The sequence below is a fragment of the Fusarium musae genome, chromosome 1, assembly GCF_019915245.1.
Source record: "Fusarium musae strain F31 chromosome 1, whole genome shotgun sequence".
In the NCBI taxonomy this organism is placed as follows: Eukaryota; Fungi; Ascomycota; class Sordariomycetes; order Hypocreales; family Nectriaceae; genus Fusarium; species Fusarium musae.
Window position 1 is genome coordinate 2,135,770 of NC_058387.1, and position 17,780 is coordinate 2,153,549.

Genomic DNA, 17,780 nt, shown 5'->3' on the forward strand with positions numbered 1-17,780 from the left:
CTACAACTTGTTCACAAGTCCTCGCGAGGACTTGAGCTGCACCATCTTCTCAAGAGCTTCGTCAATAGGAACCAGCTCACCCTTTGCCTGGGTGGCTTGGTCATCTCGGTTACGGATGTTGAGGGTGCGCGAGCTGGCCTCCTCGGCACCGACAACTATACAATCTGGTTAGCCATTGGCCTCAAACAAGGCAGCTTCCATTCCAAACTCACCAAAGATAAAGTTGTACTGCTCCAGCTGACCGGTGCGGATCTTCTTCTGGAAAGTGTTGCTGCTCAGGTCCACATCACTGTAGAGCCCCTTGGCTCGGAAGATCTGCTGAACCTCCTTGGCGTAGTCATTGGCAGCAGGCATGACAGGTACAACCAAGACCTGTCGCGGGCTGAGCCAGAATGGCCACTTGCCGCCAAAGTGCTCGGTCAGAATACCAAACATTCGCTCGAAGCTACCTAGAACAGCTCGGTGAATCATGACAGGTCGTGCGTATCCGGCAGGGAGATCCTCCTCGGGGTTGCTACCATCACTGACTCCGGTCTCGCCCTTGTTAGCGACATATCGAAGCTTGAATCGTCGAGGCAGGTTGAAATCGAGCTGCATAGTACCACATTGGTGCTCACGCTTCAGAGCGTCGAACAGAGCAATATCGATCTTGGGTCCATAGAAAGCACCATCACCGGGGTTAAACTCCCACTTAGCACCCGTCTTCTCGGAGAATGAGTTGAGAGCCTCTTCAAGCTTCTTCTCGGCCGAGTCCCAGGTGGCGATGTCGCCGACGTACTTCTCGGGTCGGGTGGACAGCTTAAGCTTGAATGTGAAACCGAAGATACCGTAAACACTGCTCAAAAAGTCGAAGGCTGATTCAATTTCCTCTCGAATCTAGAGCACATTAGTAGAAGCGCGAGCCGGTTAGTAGAAGCCATCATACCTGATCCACGGTACAAAAGATGTGAGCATCGTCCTGTTGGAAACGACGGACTCGAGTAAGACCTGAAAGAGCCCCGGAGAACTCGTTTCGGTGCAAAACACCAAAATCGGCCATCCTCCAGGGAAGGTCCTTATAAGTGACATCAGAGTGGGCAAAGATCTTGCAGTGTCCAGGGCAGTTCATGGGCTTCAGCCCAAACTTCTCCTTCTCGACCTCGAAGGTGAACATGTTCTCCTCGTAGTGGCCCCAGTGTCCTGATGTCTTCCACAAATCCGCCTTGTACATGTTTGGAGACATAACTTCGTCGAATTCGCGTTTTTGGTACTCGCCTTTGATGAGCTCCATTAAGGCATTGTAGATGCGCACACCGTGTGGCAGGAAGAAAGCAGATCCGGGAGACGCCTCGTCGAAGAAGAAGAGCTTTTGATCAGTACCGATCTTTCGGTGATTACGCTTGGCAGCCTCGGCCAGGAAGTGCTTGTACTCTTCGAGAGCCTTCTTGTCGGGGAATGAGATACCAGCGATACGCTGGACAGACTCGTTGTTGCTGTCGCCGAGCCAGTAGGCAGCGGAATTCTGTTGAACATCAGCTCAAGCCCGTCGCGTCAAGACTGGGAGTTGTATATATCTTATTGACATACCCTGAGAACGGAAAAGGCCTTGATGTTGCCAGTGGTGGGGACGTGAGGTCCTCGGCACAGATCGATCAGGGGACCGCATCGGTACACAGTACTCTTGGTGCCATCGGGAACACGCTGTTGAATGAAATACTCCTTGTACTTGCTGTACTTGAACATCTCAAGGAGCTCGTCCTTGGTCATTTCCAGACGCTCGAAAGGCTGCTTCTGTTTGACAATGTTGTTGGAGAGCTGCTCGAGGGCCTTCTTATCCTCATCAGTGACGACTTGCCTAGGGCCTATGTCAGTAAAGTCTCCGGCAATTTATTCGAAGCCTTCCACGCACTCTCCCATGTTGGCCATATCGTAGTAGAATCCAGGGGGGTCTTCAGTAGGGGGACCGTTGCATAGATAGCAACCAAAGCGTTTCTCGGCAGCCTCTCCAAGAATATGGGCTGAAGAGTGCCAGAAGACCTTCTTGCCTTCGGTGTGTTCAAAGTCAAGGAGCTCGAGCTTGCAACTCTTCTCGAGCGGTCGGGTCAGATCCCACAACTCACCGTCAACTCTGGAGATGACAGTGCGCTCGAAAAGAGACTTGGAGATGCCCTTGGCGATGGCGCCAGGGGTGGTCTCCCAGGAAGTTCCCTTCTCCTCTTTGCCATTGGGAAGCGAGATAGTGATTTCCTCGCGAGGTTTGGCTATCATTCTTGTCAGTCGATTCGATCCGAGGGACGGAAGCGTGAGGAGGATTCGGATTTGGATCACCCACCAGCGATTTCGGCGTCCTGTCGGGCTTTGATCTTATCGAAGAGATCGAGTCGGTGCTGGATGAACTCGGGGGTCTCAGGGAGCTATCATACACAGTTAGTAGGTTCCAAAACGGTGTCATGTACACCGGAAGTCAAGAAAGGGACACCAACTTCGAGGCCAGCAGACTTTCCACCCTTGGCAGACTTATCCTTGGGCTGTTTCTCCTTAGGCTGCTTCGCAGGGCGAGAAGGCAAGCTCTTCTCAGACGCGCCCTCGGCCGCCTTGGCAGCATCAGCTTGATCGGACGACATATTGAGAACTCTCGCGCGTATGTTGAAGATTTGGTGGGAGGAAGTTGGGTACTCGAAAGTGGTCTTGTCTTGTCTTGTCGATGGCGGGGCACAAGGGGCATTAAACACGAAGGTGGGGTTAGAATTGAGTCACCGCGAATTTGGCAGGGGCACGGGAATAGTACCGTTTGGTTGGGCACTTTTAGTATCACGAGATGTAGCCTTATAGGCTTGCCTAGGTAGGTAGAAATGCCATTGATGTATCAATTCTTCTATCCAAGTTCAGAATACTTATTTACTGTAGGTATTCTGACATGCTCCAGCAAATTGTGTTCCCCTTAAACAATAGTCACATGCCGAAAACCGAAACCCAGTCTCTTCGTCCCCTTCAGCTTACTCACACGACACTTGGACAAAAGAGTCAGACCGAACAATATGTACCACGTAATGAAACTCATAGTGACCAATACAGAAGGACTCGATCCAATTCCGGCATCGCAGGTATTTGACTCAGTCACAAGAATCATCAACAATAATCTTGTCCAAGGTAAATCAGGGGTATCAAGCGGTTTTCCAACCCAGCAATCCGTAACGCCATGCCATCCCGTTTCCATGTCATAAATCAAGCCAAACCCTCATTCGAAAACAAGAAAGAAACAGGCAGTATTCAAAGTCCATAGCGGGTGATACACTCTTCCTTGTGCGCCTCCAAACAATCCAGTGCGCAGACTCTTGTTCCGCACTTCATGCACCTCACACGTCCCCAATACCCGCAGACCTCACAGAACGATCTAACGGGATATATGTTGTCTCTATGTCCCGTCACTTCGCCATAGTTCAATGGAGGGTGGGAAAGGAGCCTGCGCAGCTCCTCATCGGATGGCATATCGGGAACACGCGACACAAGCAAAGGATCGTTGTCGCCAGGGTGGCTCGGTGGTGAAGGTCTCGATGATTCGGGAAGAACCGTCGGAGCATCAGCGTCGGCCACCGCTATGACTTCTTCTTGTGGTGGTTTGGAAGATGAGGGAGTATCTCTTCGACTATTCGATGGCCGTTTGTTGTTTGCGCCAGAGGCAGCGGACCGAGAATTCGTAGGGTTGGCCTCTGCAAGTGCCTGCATCGCGAGGAAATCGTCCAAGTGGTTCCCGAATGTCTTCTGCGATTGGAGAATCTTACGAACGTTAGGTGTGTGTTTTGCTTGCGCTGCCAAAAGTCAATTTCTCGTCTTTCACATAATGCTGAGGTCTGGCGCATACTTCTTCCGCTCTTGACTGGCAATGGTATTGTGTTATCCTTTCCACCATCTTTATCTAAAGCCTCGGCTTCCTTTCGAATTTTATTATCTTGTCGAGCCGTCAAATCGCTATATGTAAGACCAGGAACATTCCTGGCGCGCTTCCTGTTGGTTGGCGCTGTCGGGCGAGTGATTGTATTGTCGGGGACATAAGCCCAGCCTGGCGCCGAGGTTGTCTTTGCGCTGGCAAGCTCGATGACCCCGAAATTGTTCATCGTTCTTTATAATTCGATATTATGAGTAGAAGAAAAAGAAGAGTATGACAAAGAGAGAGAGAGAGTGAGTGAGTGAGTATCAAGGACCTCCATAGAAAATCCACACTAAACCGCTGGTCTTGTGACGTAGCCAATCATGAGCCAGAAATCTTAAAAGCACACTCCAATTCCAGCCGAGCTCAGAATATTCCGAGCACCCGGCTCCGATAGTAGCTCTGTCGTAACTGTACCTCTGACGTCCATCGCCATCAATACCTTAGTACCTACATATTGTTCCCGCGAGATAAACACCGCACAATCCGACGTTCACCGCCGAAATCGCAGCAATGTCTTTCGCCTCAAGAGCCCTGTTCTCCAGCAGCCGCGCGCTGGCTACCCGATCCTTCAGCACATCTGCCCGACGCATGGCCGATTCGCCTCTCCCTGCCAGGAAACCACTGGGAGCTTTCCGCGGAGGGTTAGTGATGACAGAAGCACTCTTTCGACGGAAATATTGTTGTTGACTTTGTTGTCAGTCTTTTTGGCTTCCTTCTCGGTAGCTTTCTCGCTGGCAGCGCTTCCTACAGCTATCTCCTCAAGGAGTACAAGATCGCCAACGACCTGTTGACCGAGGATATTTATGTGCGTAACGAATGAGATCAGGCAATTGATAAGAGAGAGCCTCATCTAAGTTTCCTCCAATATCAGTCGCTTGCACAGGTGCTAACATTGTTCGACCAGACTCTACAAGCCTCCGTCACCCGTCTGAGCAACCACGTCCAGGCTCTGGAGACCAGGACACAGGGCAAGAAATAGACGGGGAAACGGGATAAAGACATAAATGTGTAAAATAGTCGGAGCCGAGGGGGTACAGTAAGCTCCGTTGGGTCTCTGGTGGACGTGTTGAAATGAGAATGGCTCCCATTTGCATTTCCTATTAGTGTTTGGGTTTGAGATTGTCATCAAGACGATTGGGGAGATTTGTACGATCATGTGCCCTGTTGCGAGCATACCTGCAAGCCCAATCAAAAAGATATCATGCGGTCTGTGTAAGAGAAACGTCAAGGTCACGGTGAAGCTGAGACAGAGATCAAAATAGTAGTCAAGTCATGAAATGGTCCCATTGCCACGAAAACTAAAACCTAGAGAGGTGCATTCAAATGTGAGCACCAAAAAGAACCCGCGCCCAAAAAAGAAAAAAAAATCAGATATACCCCATTTTGTGTACTATCATTGTTTGTTGACATCAATTCTTTACAGCTCATCATGGACATCTTCCTCCTCGGCATCCTTCTTCTCCTCGCTGGCGGCGGGGGCGGCCTCCTCGGTGCCCTCCTCCTTGACGGGGAGCTCGGCCTTGTACTTGCCGTTCTCCTTGATGAAGTTGGCGAGGTCCTCGACGGTGCGAGAGCCCTGGTAGGTGACGGGAGCGTCCTTAGCACCAGCGGGGTAGAGCTTGATGGTAGGGAAACCCTGGATCTCATCGGGAACATCGTTGAGGGTAGCGTCAACCTTGGCGATGACAATCTTGTCCTTGAACTCGGAAGCGGCGAACTGAGAAGCAAGGTCATCGTACTTGGGGGCGAGAGCCTTGCAGTGACCGCACCAAGGAGCGTAGAACTCAATTAGGACATCCTTGGTGTCATCGAGGACAATGTCGTTGTAGCTCTTGGCAACGACAACAGTGACAGGGCCCTCCTGGGTCTCGGGAATGGGCTCGGACTTGATACTGGGCTCAATCTTGCCAGCGGCAAAGTCCTCAACGAACTTGGCGATGTTGTCATGTGTGATCTCCTTCTCCTGGTCGAAGGGGAACTTCTGGTTCTTGACAACCTCCTGGATGGCGAAAGAGGGGAACTTGTCAGCCTTGAGGTTCAGGTTACCGGCGTGAGCGCCGAAGGCCTTGGCGTCAATTGTGGCGAAGTTGATCTTGCCCTTGAACTTCTCAGCGATGGGCTTGAGGGCATCACCAAGCTCCTTGCGCTCCTCAGGAGTCTCGGAGAAGATGTATGCGAGGGGGATACCAGCGGACATGTAGCTGGAGTAGGTCTCAGGACCGACCTCACCAATGAGAGGGGTGGCAGAGGTGGTGATGAAAGAGGCAATAGCATCCTCCTCGAACTTCTCGGTGAAGGTGTTCTTGCCCTCATCGAAAGACTTGTAGACAACCAGGGCGGGGGCCTTGACACCCTCGGCCTCGGCAACAGCTGCGTCGTTGACGCCACCGAATAGGTAAGTATCACGGAGACCCTCGGCGAGCTTGGAGAAGGTCTCGTTGGAGCTCTTATCGTCGGCGTTGAGGTAGGCGACGACGACAACCTTGTCGGCGGTCTTGAACTCCTCGAGGGTGTCCTTTGTGAGAATGGAGACAGCGGGGAGGGACTGCTTGATCATGTAGGAAGTGATACTGTAGAAATTGGTCAGTCGAAATATCAGCTGATCATGACAGGTGTCGACTTACCCAGCGGCCTTGCGCTGGCCAGAGTAGGGAGTGACATTGTCAAGACCACGGAAGACCTTGAGGGTGGGGTAACCCTCGACGCCCTGGTCTTTGCAGAGGTCGGACTCCTCAGTGCAGTCAATCTTGGCAAGCTTGATGTTCTTCTCCTTGAGAGTTGTGGCGGCCTCCTCGTACTCGGGGGCAAGGGCCTTGCAGTGACCGCACCAGGGAGCAAAGACTGCAGAAAGAAGCTGTCAGCGGCTGACGGAGGGAAAGAGAGGCTTCAATGGGGACTTACACTCAGCGAGGACGAGATTGTTGGACTTGACAAACTCTTCGAAGGTGTCCTTGGTTAGCTGATGAACATCTGAGTCGGCAGCAGAGGCATAGGCAGCCAGAGCAGCCATGAAGCTGCAGGCGATCTTCTTGTGGTGCATGATGGGCTGTCTTTTTGACGGGGTAACCTATAAAACACAAAGAGAAGGTTCCGCTGAACAGGACAGGACAGGGCAGGCAATATAAAGGAAGGGGGAGGAGGAGGAAGAAGAGGAGGAGGAGGAAGATTTGAATTGGGAAGTGGAGGGAAGATGGAGGAGAGTTTTGTAGTTGGAACTTGAGGACAGGTAACGTACATTTACACCCACATCCACAGCCGCATGTACCGTACTGTAGAGAAAGCTACGGGAGGGTACAAATGGTTTGTAGAGAGGTTGGACCAACTAACATCAGTCAACCCCACTGGGAGACAACTCCCGCTGAGTCTTGCACGGGCCAAAGGTGGAGGGATGGAGGGATTGTCCGGGGGGGGGGTCCAACTCTCAATTGAACAAGTGTCCCTTTTGTTTGGTGGCATAGGATTTCTCTAGGTCGATGATCAAGCACAAGCTGGAGCCCACAGCCCATACCGCCGGAGCACTCTGCAGACAGGCACGGCCCCTCCAAAGCGGCGGAAAGCTAATGGCTTCCCTTACCGGGCTCTAAACCCTTTTGGGCCGCAGCGAGGGCGCGTCGCTACTTGTCATTGGGCGAAGCTGCCTTACAGGAAGCGCCAGAGCCCCTCAGCTGCTGTAGGGTCCCTGGGTCCACAGGGGCAGGACAACCACCGCCGCCGCTGAACTGCTTATGCATCATGGATAGATCGTCAAAGACTGAGGCATTGAATGTTGGTTCTATGTGATACAGATATTTATAATCAGGTAGTTAAAGGATCGTGCGTGGAATAGACCAGACATCTCACTACGAGAAAGTACCCTTTTCTCGGCTTGCCATTGTTTCTTATTGTTTATGTTGGACCATCACCAACCCACACCACATTCCCATCAAAGTTGAAACCCTGATAATGACAGATTAGGGAAGTGCAAAGAGAATTGCCCAATTAAGCTGCAATAAATACGGGATTTGATGCTCCGAAGTCCTCGGAACCCCTGGCTAAATGAGATGACATTTGGAGTAACGATTATTACAGATCAGCAGCTATTCAATGTGGCAACACCTTTGTCTCAAGCCAAAAGGCCACGTCTCTGTGACAGCCTCCAAGGTACTAACATACTTGTACATACATACACAGCCCAGCCTTGCCAATATGTTGAACGTGACATCCATGGATAGAGGGGTTGCTCACATACGGATAGTTAGAATTAGATGAATGGCATTTCATCATCTACTTGTTGCTCGCTATTCTTTTCCACGAATTACCAATCCAGCCTCTAAACCATATTCTTTTTGGCTTAACTCTTCTTTTCCCTTCTGACCAATCCCAACGGCCATAGCATTCTGAGTTCTTGGACATCATTCATGCCATTCACCTTCTGAATCCACCAATGCCAATGCTAGTCCAGCTCCCTAGGTACCTAAGGTAGTCAGCTGAAATTATGTATGCAGTTGAGTCAAAGATGGACAAGTGGCAATATGAGATCCCCGTGAGAAGCAAAGACATGTCATGTCACAAGAATGAGGCGAAACATGATCCCGCTTTACTCAGCTCATCGGCCCCACGGAAACGGTCAGTTTACGGCCCCACCATGATGCCTCCGTTGTCACATACCTAGGTAGGCATGTACTGGACAAAACTCCTCGCCCTCTAGGAGCAAGAAAACTCCTGATACTAAATCAAGATGCAAAATACCTAAATTGACCTCAAGTACTGATAAGACATAACTACTAAGCTTACCAACGTCTTTTGATAACTTGGATGAGAGATATCAAGTTTCTTGCCTCCCATTGCTACCCAACTTTATCAAGTATAGGATCATCAGCTTCTGGCTTGGTGGTAATAACCAACTAATACACGGCTAATGCTGTTATAGGTTTTCGGTTCCAAGTCAAGGAAGGTTCAAAGAGGTCCCCAGCTTTCAAAGTCGTAATCCTGTTCAATTAAATGCTATCTTTCTATGGCTTGATAGTGCTCAGTGCTCAGTGCTTCGTGTACCATTACGTGGGTCTCCCACTTCTCTACTTGCTGTGAGGTCCTCGAGGTTTAGGTGGTGCACGGTGATACTGAATCGGCCACTTGACATCAACGTTCAGCTGATGAGCCGCACTGAGAACAAAGTCGGGCTCCCTGAGGAATTGTCTTGCAGCAAGCACGAGATCAGCCTTGGGGTCCTCGTTCTTCTGGACGAGTGAACGAGCAAATGGACCATCTGTAATGTAACCAACAGTTCCAATCAGAAGCTCCTTTCCATCAGCACGGACGGCATCGCGGATCTTGCCTGCCAAGTCGGTCTGGACGGTTTGATGGACCTTGATCTTTTGCGCCTTCAAGTTGCCTCCGCTGCTGATGTCGAGGACGTCAACTCCTGCGTCAGGAAGCTGTTTTGCGAGCCGAATACTGCTCTCGAGATCCCAGCAAGGTTCGTTGTTCCATTCCATCCACTCGGTAGCAGAGATCCGCACCCAGACGGGCATCTCCTCAGGAACAACAGCCCGAATAGCTTCAATAATCTCAAAGAGCAGACGAGTACGGTTCTCAAAGCAACCTCCGTACTGGTCCGTACGTTTCTGAGATCATGTCAGTTGATGAACTATTCTCAGCGACTATCCTCAGCGACTATCAATACTACTTACATTGGAGAGAGGGGAGAGGAACTGGTGCAGGAGATAGCCGTGAGCCGCGTGGATCTCAATGACATCAAAGCCAGCCTTGACAGCTCTTATAGCAGAGTCCTTCCATTTCTGCACAAGATGCTTGATCTCCTCAGTCGTCAACTCGTGAGGTGTACCAAATTCTTCAGCGAACGGAATAGCACTGGGGGCGACAATATCATCTGGCCAGCCGCCGACTTCTTCGGTAGCAAGTGCTTTGTTTACAGTACCGCCGATCCAAGGTGCAACTGTGCTCGCTTTTCTGCCAGCCTGAAGGACACGTTATTTTGAGAACGTCGAGGCTTCTCCTGGGATAGTGAACCTACATGAGCGAGTTGGATGGCAACCTTTGTGTTTTGGCTATGGATAAAGTCAGTGATACGCTTCAGAGGAACAATTTGACCATCATCCCAGAGACCAGAGTCCTCAGGACTGATCCGACCACGAGGTTCAACGGCGGTGGCCTCCACAAAGACGAGGCCAGCACCTTGAAGGGCGAACTGGCCAAGGTGAACAAGATGAAAATCTGTTAGATGCCCATCCTTGGCGGAGTAAGTACACATAGGAGAAACGACAAAGCGGTTCTGCACCTCAACGCCACGGATGCGGAGAGACTTGAACAGCGTCGGGGCCGAATCGGTCTTGAGCGGGGTTCCGGCCGGTGGTTCTTGGGCCGGGGTGAAGTAAGGCACCCCGGAAGCTGCCTTGTTCTCGATGTTTGTGTTGCCCATGGTTGTGTGTGCTCTTGAGGAGTCAACTGGGCTGTCTTGGTCGACAGGGTTATCGACGTTGCGAGTATTTATGCTGAAGTCGGATTCGTTCGAGGCTCTTGACCGGGTTGCAGAATCATGCGCCGTGCTGATGCAATTCCACTGGGTTCCAAGTGTCCACCGAGTCACCAGAAAATAATCACGGGATATAAACTCAATTCTAGGGGTCGCTTGTCTATCTTTATATCAAAAGGGGTAGAGAGTGGGAAAACATGGTATTTATATCACCAACAATTGATCCGTGGTCACCTCAATGGCGATCTTGCTCCGTGCCTAGGTCGCTCTTTATCATCAAGAGGGTCATGGTTTGCTCAGCAAAGCGATCGATGACGTGCGAGCATAGATTTCCAGCTTTACTAAAGTTACTGCAAGCATTATCGCTCCGTCGCTTAACTGTGACATCCAGCAATCGTTTCCCTCTTGGATTTCTAATATCCAGTTTGCGACCAAACGCTGAATAATCAAAACGGCTAAGCTGAGCCCCCTCTTCTACACCTCTGGCTGATAACGTTATCAATCGAAAAGTAGTTCTTGTTAACTCATGTTCCTTCATCTCAATATCAAGGTCACAGAATAAGAGGCTGTCCGAATCAAATGAGGACTATTCCTCTTAAATTAGAAGACTTGACTGACTACAGACCAATTATGAGTGTTTGCAACATATGAGTAAGGTCTTGCACTGAAAATGACATGAAGAGACGCAAGATTAAAAGATTAAGATCTTTCCTTGTTGTGACATCTATTCTTTCCGTCCTTTGAGACTGGCATCTCTGAGTATCTGCATCTTCACTCTAAGTATACGAAGTAGAACACATGTAACATACCGTATGGTATAACCACGCACTCAAGGTCTTGACTCTGCATTTGTATGTTTACTTTCAAAGTTTTGGTCCATCCATCAAATAATGATCAGCAGCACTACTTCGAAAACAATCTGGACAAAGTCAAATGTCTGGTGCGGCAGATGCAGGAACAAGGCCAACGATTGTCAGACGCTTGAACAAGACGCCGTCATCGACCGTCATGGCTACCTACAGTTGCGGCCCGGGCCGGGCTCACTCAAACGACACATTACACACGTTACACATTATAGCAGGATCTGACACAAAGCTCAAGATTTCTCAAGATTTCTTCTTCTTTTGGTCTCTACCGTATAAGACGGTAGGCATCTTAGTCTATTGACACGCTCATGTTGTCAAAACTCATGACATGGTCTATACTTAGGCTGGCGATCTTGACCAGCACCCCAAATAATCACAACCAAAACTCCGGATATCGCTCTTCTTAAGTTCATCGATGATATGATGACCAATTTCACTCCTCGCATAGTTCCTTCATAGGCATCTCAAGCAGCTCTCTGCCGTATGTTGACCACTTATTCCTGGTTTGTAGGCTTAAAGGTCCAGCGCTGGTTCTCAGTACCCTGAGCGAAAGGAACACCGAGTTCAAATAGTCGGAGAACAACGTCGGAAAAGTCCTTAAAGAAGGCATCGTTATCCTTGGCGTACTTCTCGACCCATGGCTTAAACTTCTTGTCCTCGATCAAGGCAATGTCGCTAGGAAGCATCATCAGAGACTTGGTAGACTTGTCTTCGTACTGGGCAGGGCCATTCCACTTCTTCCACTGCCACTTCTCTTCGACAAGGAGGCGGAAGTAGTCATTGGTCAGAACGGTAGGGGAGAAAGTCCAGGGGCCCTCGTAGCCTGATCGGTCAGTGTGGCAGCGACCAAGGGCGTGGGCGCCAGAAAGAGCGACAATCTCCTGGTCGTTGAAGCCCATGCGGTAGAAAATGTCTCGGAGATGTCCAGAGCGCTTTGAGGCGTCGGGAAGACGTCCGTCGGGTGTGCAACCAGAGACATCACGATCAGAGCGACCAGGTCGGTAAGGAATGGCAGGGCCCAGCATCTCTTGGATAGCGCATACACCAGCAAGGATCCAGAGATCGGAGTAGGTGATCCAAGGGAATTTCTCCTTCACGGGCTCGAGGAAGTTGCGGGCAGCAGCCAGGCCAGCATTGGCGCCGTGGTCAGCCTCAGGGGCGAATCGCATGGTGGCGCCGTTGCTGCCGCCAGTGCCAGTCTCCTTGTCGTAGGTACCGCTGGCGTGCCAAGCGAGACGTACGAGAACGGGGCCGTAGCTGCCGTCATCATAGTCATCCTTCTCCTCCAGGCGAGCAGCAATCTCGTTATAAACCTTCTGATAGTCGTCCTTGGTAGGGTTGAAAACCTTGGGGGTAGCGGAAGAAGCGCCGTTGGCGTAGAAATAGTAACCAGCACCACCAGCAACAGCGGCACCAGTCAACCACACCCAGGCGGAAGATGACTTCTGTGCGGGTTCAGAAGAATAGTATCGGCGACCCTGCTGGCGGATGACCTGTCTAGGAGCAATGGCGAAGCCATTGCGGGTGGCGCGAGTGGCCGCGCGGGCGAACTGTCGGGTAGCGGAGGCCATCTTAAGAGAAAAGGTTAGTTACAAGTTGAGAAGACAGTGTTGAGTGTGCTTGCTTATCGAGGCTACCAGGGGGAGCAAGCTTGTCCTGTAGTGCTCAAGTGTGAACGTACCTTGTATGTGTAAGATTAGAAAGTGGTAAGACGCTCTGAAAACGTGACTCCAAAGGAATTGTAAAGAGAGGATGGAAGGAGAAGAAGAATGAGCTAAGGTGAGAAGGTCTGTGGCATCTATTAAGAAGGGATGTGTCGGTTGAAGTGGCGGGAAGCCGAGGGCGGAACGAGGACCTGCCGTGTCAGTGCCAGAAAGTCAGGCAGTCCCGACCCTGACTGATGACCTCTGCCGGGGACACGATTCATGGAGGGGTGCCGAACCGGGGCAGGCAAAGCCCAAGCCCTTTCCATTTCCGCGCTGGAGTGTTTCGATCTTTGACAGTTTACGTGATCCGAGATCGGGGAGGCCATGATGAAATTGCTGCTATTCACTGAGGTACAGGTTGATAGACTCTTCCTTCAGATAATTACCACAGCCATCGATGTATCCGTACCACGAATAGATTCCCAAAGTCACCCTCAACTTCCCCAGGTACTCTCGCCTCGGAGCTGTACCCGGCTTCATGAACTGGCGCGATGTCTTTGAATTGAACTTCAGCAATTGGCCAGTTTGATATCTTAGCCCCATTTCTTTTATCAAACCTGGCGGGGATGCCGCTCTTATGGATCGGGTGGAGTCGGTGGGGATCCTTGGTAATGAAGATTCTCTCGCCTCTGAGAGGTGGCCTGTCGAGGAACAGCAGGGATCATTCTTTGAAGCATTCTGCGTTATGCCCGCTTATGATTTAGTAAACACTTCGACATGAGGCTCATGAGACAAATCGTCTAAAAACGGCTTCCATGTGTCAGGCCAAAAAGGGGACACCCTCTCGGCTGTGAGCCACGAGGCGACCAACCATCAGAGTTCAACTAGTCGAGTTCGGAGAGACAAGAGAAAATATCTGATGGATTGGGACCCTGAAAGTAACCCTCCATTACAGAATCCCAACTCCTCATCAATTAACGCACGGAGATCATCAGTCAGCACGGCGTGCCACCCGAGTCGAAAAAGGACGTCAGTCTCCGATTGTTTCAACATCAATTCCGGTACCATGGATCAGACCAGAGCGTCGTTATGATGGAATGCCTTTCTTTTGATTGGATTATCTCCCTGAATGAAATCTTTGATATCTAAAGAAGATTTGTCACTGTATGTTGCTTCCAGGTACAAGCGCAGCAACGCCCTCCGCAAGCGGGTACTTATGGAATCTTTTCTCGACAACAGGGGTCTACCCCAAAGATTCCAAATCGCTTCTCGCATGTGATTTCGTCATATCAGCAAATTACAACTTAGATACTCTAGACCATGTAGTAACAGCCACTTTGAAGCTACGGAGTAATTACAGTCAGCTTCTAATACAACAGCACGTGTCTAGCCACATGAATACGTCCAATCACTTTTGGCCGCTGCTCTACTCCCCAAGCAATATTGCATCTACAAACTCATGGATTTCCCCTTTTCAGACTTGCAGACTCTGTGCCTCCCTAGGTACATCAGTAGCCATGATAGTAATCTCATCGAATGGTTCAACATCCCGAATCCCGGAGACAAACTCTCTCCGACAATCCTCCGGCAGAGACAGAGCATCTCTCTGGAAGTTGGCGAGTGTTGCCATGGCCGCTTTTAATAAGAAGCTAGTTAATGCAAGTGTTCGTTACCCCGCAAGATCTGGGTCAGACACCAGTTCAATGTTCCACTTATCAACCGCTTCATGCTCAAGGATATATATATAGATCTCGTCTACAACTTGTGATATGTCGTCAAGAAGAATTCTCTGCCCGTCAAATTAAGGCAACTTCCAACCTTCAAGACTCAGCAATATGCTGAATAGCCATGCCTTATCCCCCAGGTTATGCCAAGCCACATCTGCTATTGTATATGCAGGGGCGCTGTTTCGTTTATAGTACAACTCGAGTGCCCCACACTTGATTAAGTTCTCCTGGATACCAGCGCCTCGAACACCTTTCACGTCCAGTTCTGTCCATCATATTTTTCGCCCTCAGTTGAAGTCTGCGTTGCCCTGCGCATCCGCGTCTGGTTCACCATGAGTCTCGTAGAAGTGAGAGTACTGGGCCTCGGCCCTCTGGTTGCTGGCCTCGTCCAGCTCTCCCTTTGCAGCCCCATTCTCCTTGCCGCTGCCAGTAGAAAGTTTGGCTACCGACGATGGCCTTTATCTTGTTAGTTGGTTTTCAATAGTATCGGAGAGCATATCAACTTACCCAAAGATTTCTCTGTCGATTTGCAAGAATACCTTCATGGCATCCTTGTTACCTCTCTCGATCAAGTACGTTAGATATACTTGGGTCAAGTCCTTCTTGACCGACGGGGAGAGTCGGCTTCGTTCTCGAAGCTCGTCGAATACTTTCTTCATGCGCTCGCTATGTTGAGCCTCATTCTCAGGGCTCGTTGGCTGATCCAGCTCAAAGTTGAACCATCGATCCCAGAATAACCTGCTGTCCGCACACCACTGCACGTTCTTCACAAAAACTCCACGAGCCTCTTCCACCGCACCCTTGGCTTTCAGGAGCAAAAGAGCCCATTCTGCAACCAAGGCAGCCTTGGTATACACGTCTACCGTAGCAGAATCGATCTGATCCTTAAACACCTGGATAGCAGCGTCAAGGCCATTCTGCCGTCGCTGGACATTAGCCCATGACACAATGACCTCGACACAGTCTGGTAGCCTCAGAAGGATTGCCTCATGAATGTCAAGAGCAACGTCAACTCGACCAGCACTTTCTTCGAAGTACGCCCATTGCAGTCTGATGCCTGGTCGACTAACAGGCACAAACATCGTCGAAGCACGTGCATAGATGTTGCGAACTTCCTCTTGCTTGCCTTCCTGACCACTCATCCACCGGGCATATCGAAACCAGAGGTCATCGTAATAGGCACATGTGACAAGACATCGCTCATACAACGCCACGATTCGTGTGAAATCACCTTCAGCTTCCTCGAAATCCAGGTATTTGCGCCAGTTTACCAAGTCCTTGTGTTCCAAAGCCGTAACGTGAAAGTAGGGTCTCTTGATCTCCGATTCGTAGGTCCAGCGCTTTGATACCTCAGTTTGCGTCGTGGTGAAAATTTCGTAGTACATGGCATCAATCTTTGCACGAACATCGCGCTCAATCTCCAGCTCAGCCTTGGGACCACCGCCATAAGCGATTGTTTCAGCCTCGACCTCCGCCCTGAAACGTGAGACAGTCTCGGCAGACACCACCTCTGTCATGGGTTGATTGTGCGATAGCGATCGAAACCTCTCGTAGTAACGGGCATACTGGTGCATTGGTATGCGAATGATTCGTGCATGGATGGCGTAAATTTTGTCTTGTGCTTCCTGACGCTCTTCATACTCAATGTACTTGTCCCAGAAAGGATGGGCAAGAAAATCGAGTCCCACAAAGGCTGATCCTCGCTCGAAGAGTCTAGAGAAAAAGGTTAGCAAGTGGGCTCATTGCAGAAGGGATAACTCAGGGGAAAGGGTGGAGAGGATTAATACAGAGGGGAAGATGGTTGTGCGAGTGGGTAGCAAAACCGATATCATGTTCTACCGAGCGAGTGCGGGTGACGTGTAACGAACGCAAGGACGACTTTGGAGTTTGGAACGAGCACGGATTGAGCATCAACAGAGCCTGGCAGGGAGCGTGAGAAAGCGTCCCGGCTAAAGGGGCTATCGCAGGCATATCTCACCATCAGACACTTTTGATAGCAGAGTGTAGAGCCCTCGCGGATATGTCGACCGAGACCACTAAGGTCAAGCGGGAATACTGCGCCAGAAGGCATGTTAAGGGAAGGGGAAGGAAACCATCCAAATGGAACTTACTCTCTGACGAGGTGTGGGTCATGGGTTGTCTCCATCTTGAAGGAGCAGTAGTCCGTCCACAAGTCGACAGAATTGGTGATGCTTGCGCACCCTCTCTCGTATACCTAAAGCACTTTGTAAGCCGTGTCGCAAGCAACGCTTGGAGTGTACTGACCATTTCAGCAGACTCGGGGCCGGCGATGTTGAACTCCATGTCGGCATATTTCTTCCAGTACCCAAAGAGCAGAGGGAATTTAATGAGGAATCTGTCGTAGGCATCGCGGAAGGTCGCTAGTGCTTGAGGGCTTGAGTTGCGATTCAAGCCACCCTCCAATGTCTCACAAGCTTTGATGAGGTTCTCCCAGTGCTCGAAGTTATCGGGGTCGGACTCCTGTTTGTTGCGTCAAACGGTCAGTGCTCGAGTTCGAGTTGAAGAAAGAGAAGAGGAGAATAGGCGGGAGCTTACCACCTCAGCATTGTGCTTGCGCACAGTTGCGTACTCCTCATCGGAGCCGAAATGACCGAAGTCGCTCATGACGTTAAAGTGTTTAGCGCTTCGTCTCCCAGAATCGCGCAGTTTAATTGATGTTAGGAAATTAGCGATAAATGTCCGATCTCGCGGTGCGGGTTTGAAGTTGAGAGGTTTGTAGATAGGAGATGACGCTTGAGGCTCACGTCTGTCGCGAAAGGCAGGGGCTGGTAGTTCGCGCCGCAGACAAGCTCTTTTTTTCCAGGTACTTTCTGGGTTAGTCACTGGCCAAAGAACTTTGGATGCACGTGCTCACGTCAAGACGCGCAAAATAGTCGTAGATTGGTGCTACCAGGGAATTTGATGCAAGCAGGTCTGTACTTGTCCAGCAAGTCTCCGCAATCGACATGGGTCTTCAGATCTAATCCGGGCCAACAATTTGCCGTTCTCAGAATGACTCAGCGTCAAGGAAGCTTGCAGATATTTTTGGCGAAGCCGTGCAGGAAGAAGAATTCCTCTTTTTTTCTTCTCTATCCTAAAATGGGCTTATGATGATTCTCACATAAACATATGATAGGAAGAGAATGAACGCTCTCTTTT

General features: G+C 50.3%; 7 protein-coding genes across 7 annotated transcripts; 1 reads left to right on the forward strand and 6 right to left on the reverse strand.

Annotated features, from left to right (window-relative positions):
- Positions 1-2,603, reverse strand: THS1 (threonyl-tRNA synthetase; the record flags this gene model as incomplete). Its single annotated transcript, XM_044818390.1, has 7 exons — positions 1-155; positions 213-876; positions 926-1,501; positions 1,567-1,834; positions 1,889-2,240; positions 2,312-2,393; positions 2,436-2,603. The coding sequence occupies 7 exons, from the start codon at positions 2,601-2,603 to the stop codon at positions 1-3; spliced, it is 2,265 nt and encodes a 754-aa protein (XP_044686092.1).
- A 646-nt stretch (positions 2,604-3,249) lies between these two features.
- Positions 3,250-4,094, reverse strand: J7337_000643 (uncharacterized protein; the record flags this gene model as incomplete). Its single annotated transcript, XM_044818391.1, has 2 exons — positions 3,250-3,788; positions 3,842-4,094. 2 exons carry the CDS (start codon positions 4,092-4,094, stop codon positions 3,250-3,252), a joined length of 792 nt encoding a protein of 263 aa, XP_044686093.1.
- Positions 4,095-4,420: 326 nt separating this feature from the next.
- Positions 4,421-4,889, forward strand: J7337_000644 (uncharacterized protein; the record flags this gene model as incomplete). Its single annotated transcript, XM_044818392.1, has 3 exons — positions 4,421-4,551; positions 4,610-4,715; positions 4,815-4,889. 3 exons carry the CDS (start codon positions 4,421-4,423, stop codon positions 4,887-4,889), a joined length of 312 nt encoding a protein of 103 aa, XP_044686094.1.
- A 438-nt stretch (positions 4,890-5,327) lies between these two features.
- On the reverse strand, positions 5,328-6,950 carry J7337_000645 (uncharacterized protein; the record flags this gene model as incomplete). The annotated part of the gene is made up of 3 exons (XM_044818393.1): positions 5,328-6,480; positions 6,535-6,751; positions 6,812-6,950. 3 exons carry the CDS (start codon positions 6,948-6,950, stop codon positions 5,328-5,330), a joined length of 1,509 nt encoding a protein of 502 aa, XP_044686095.1.
- A 2,014-nt stretch (positions 6,951-8,964) lies between these two features.
- On the reverse strand, positions 8,965-10,328 carry J7337_000646 (uncharacterized protein; the record flags this gene model as incomplete). The annotated part of the gene is made up of 3 exons (XM_044818394.1): positions 8,965-9,513; positions 9,580-9,867; positions 9,924-10,328. 3 exons carry the CDS (start codon positions 10,326-10,328, stop codon positions 8,965-8,967), a joined length of 1,242 nt encoding a protein of 413 aa, XP_044686096.1.
- A 1,414-nt stretch (positions 10,329-11,742) lies between these two features.
- CCP1 (heme peroxidase) lies at positions 11,743-12,819 on the reverse strand (the record flags this gene model as incomplete). Its single annotated transcript, XM_044818395.1, has 1 exon — positions 11,743-12,819. One exon carries the CDS (start codon positions 12,817-12,819, stop codon positions 11,743-11,745), a length of 1,077 nt encoding a protein of 358 aa, XP_044686097.1.
- A 2,089-nt stretch (positions 12,820-14,908) lies between these two features.
- On the reverse strand, positions 14,909-17,246 carry J7337_000648 (uncharacterized protein; the record flags this gene model as incomplete). Its single annotated transcript, XM_044818396.1, has 6 exons — positions 14,909-15,077; positions 15,129-16,334; positions 16,490-16,657; positions 16,733-16,836; positions 16,887-17,102; positions 17,178-17,246. The coding sequence occupies 6 exons, from the start codon at positions 17,244-17,246 to the stop codon at positions 14,909-14,911; spliced, it is 1,932 nt and encodes a 643-aa protein (XP_044686098.1).
- Between the last annotated feature and the right edge of the window lie 534 nt (positions 17,247-17,780).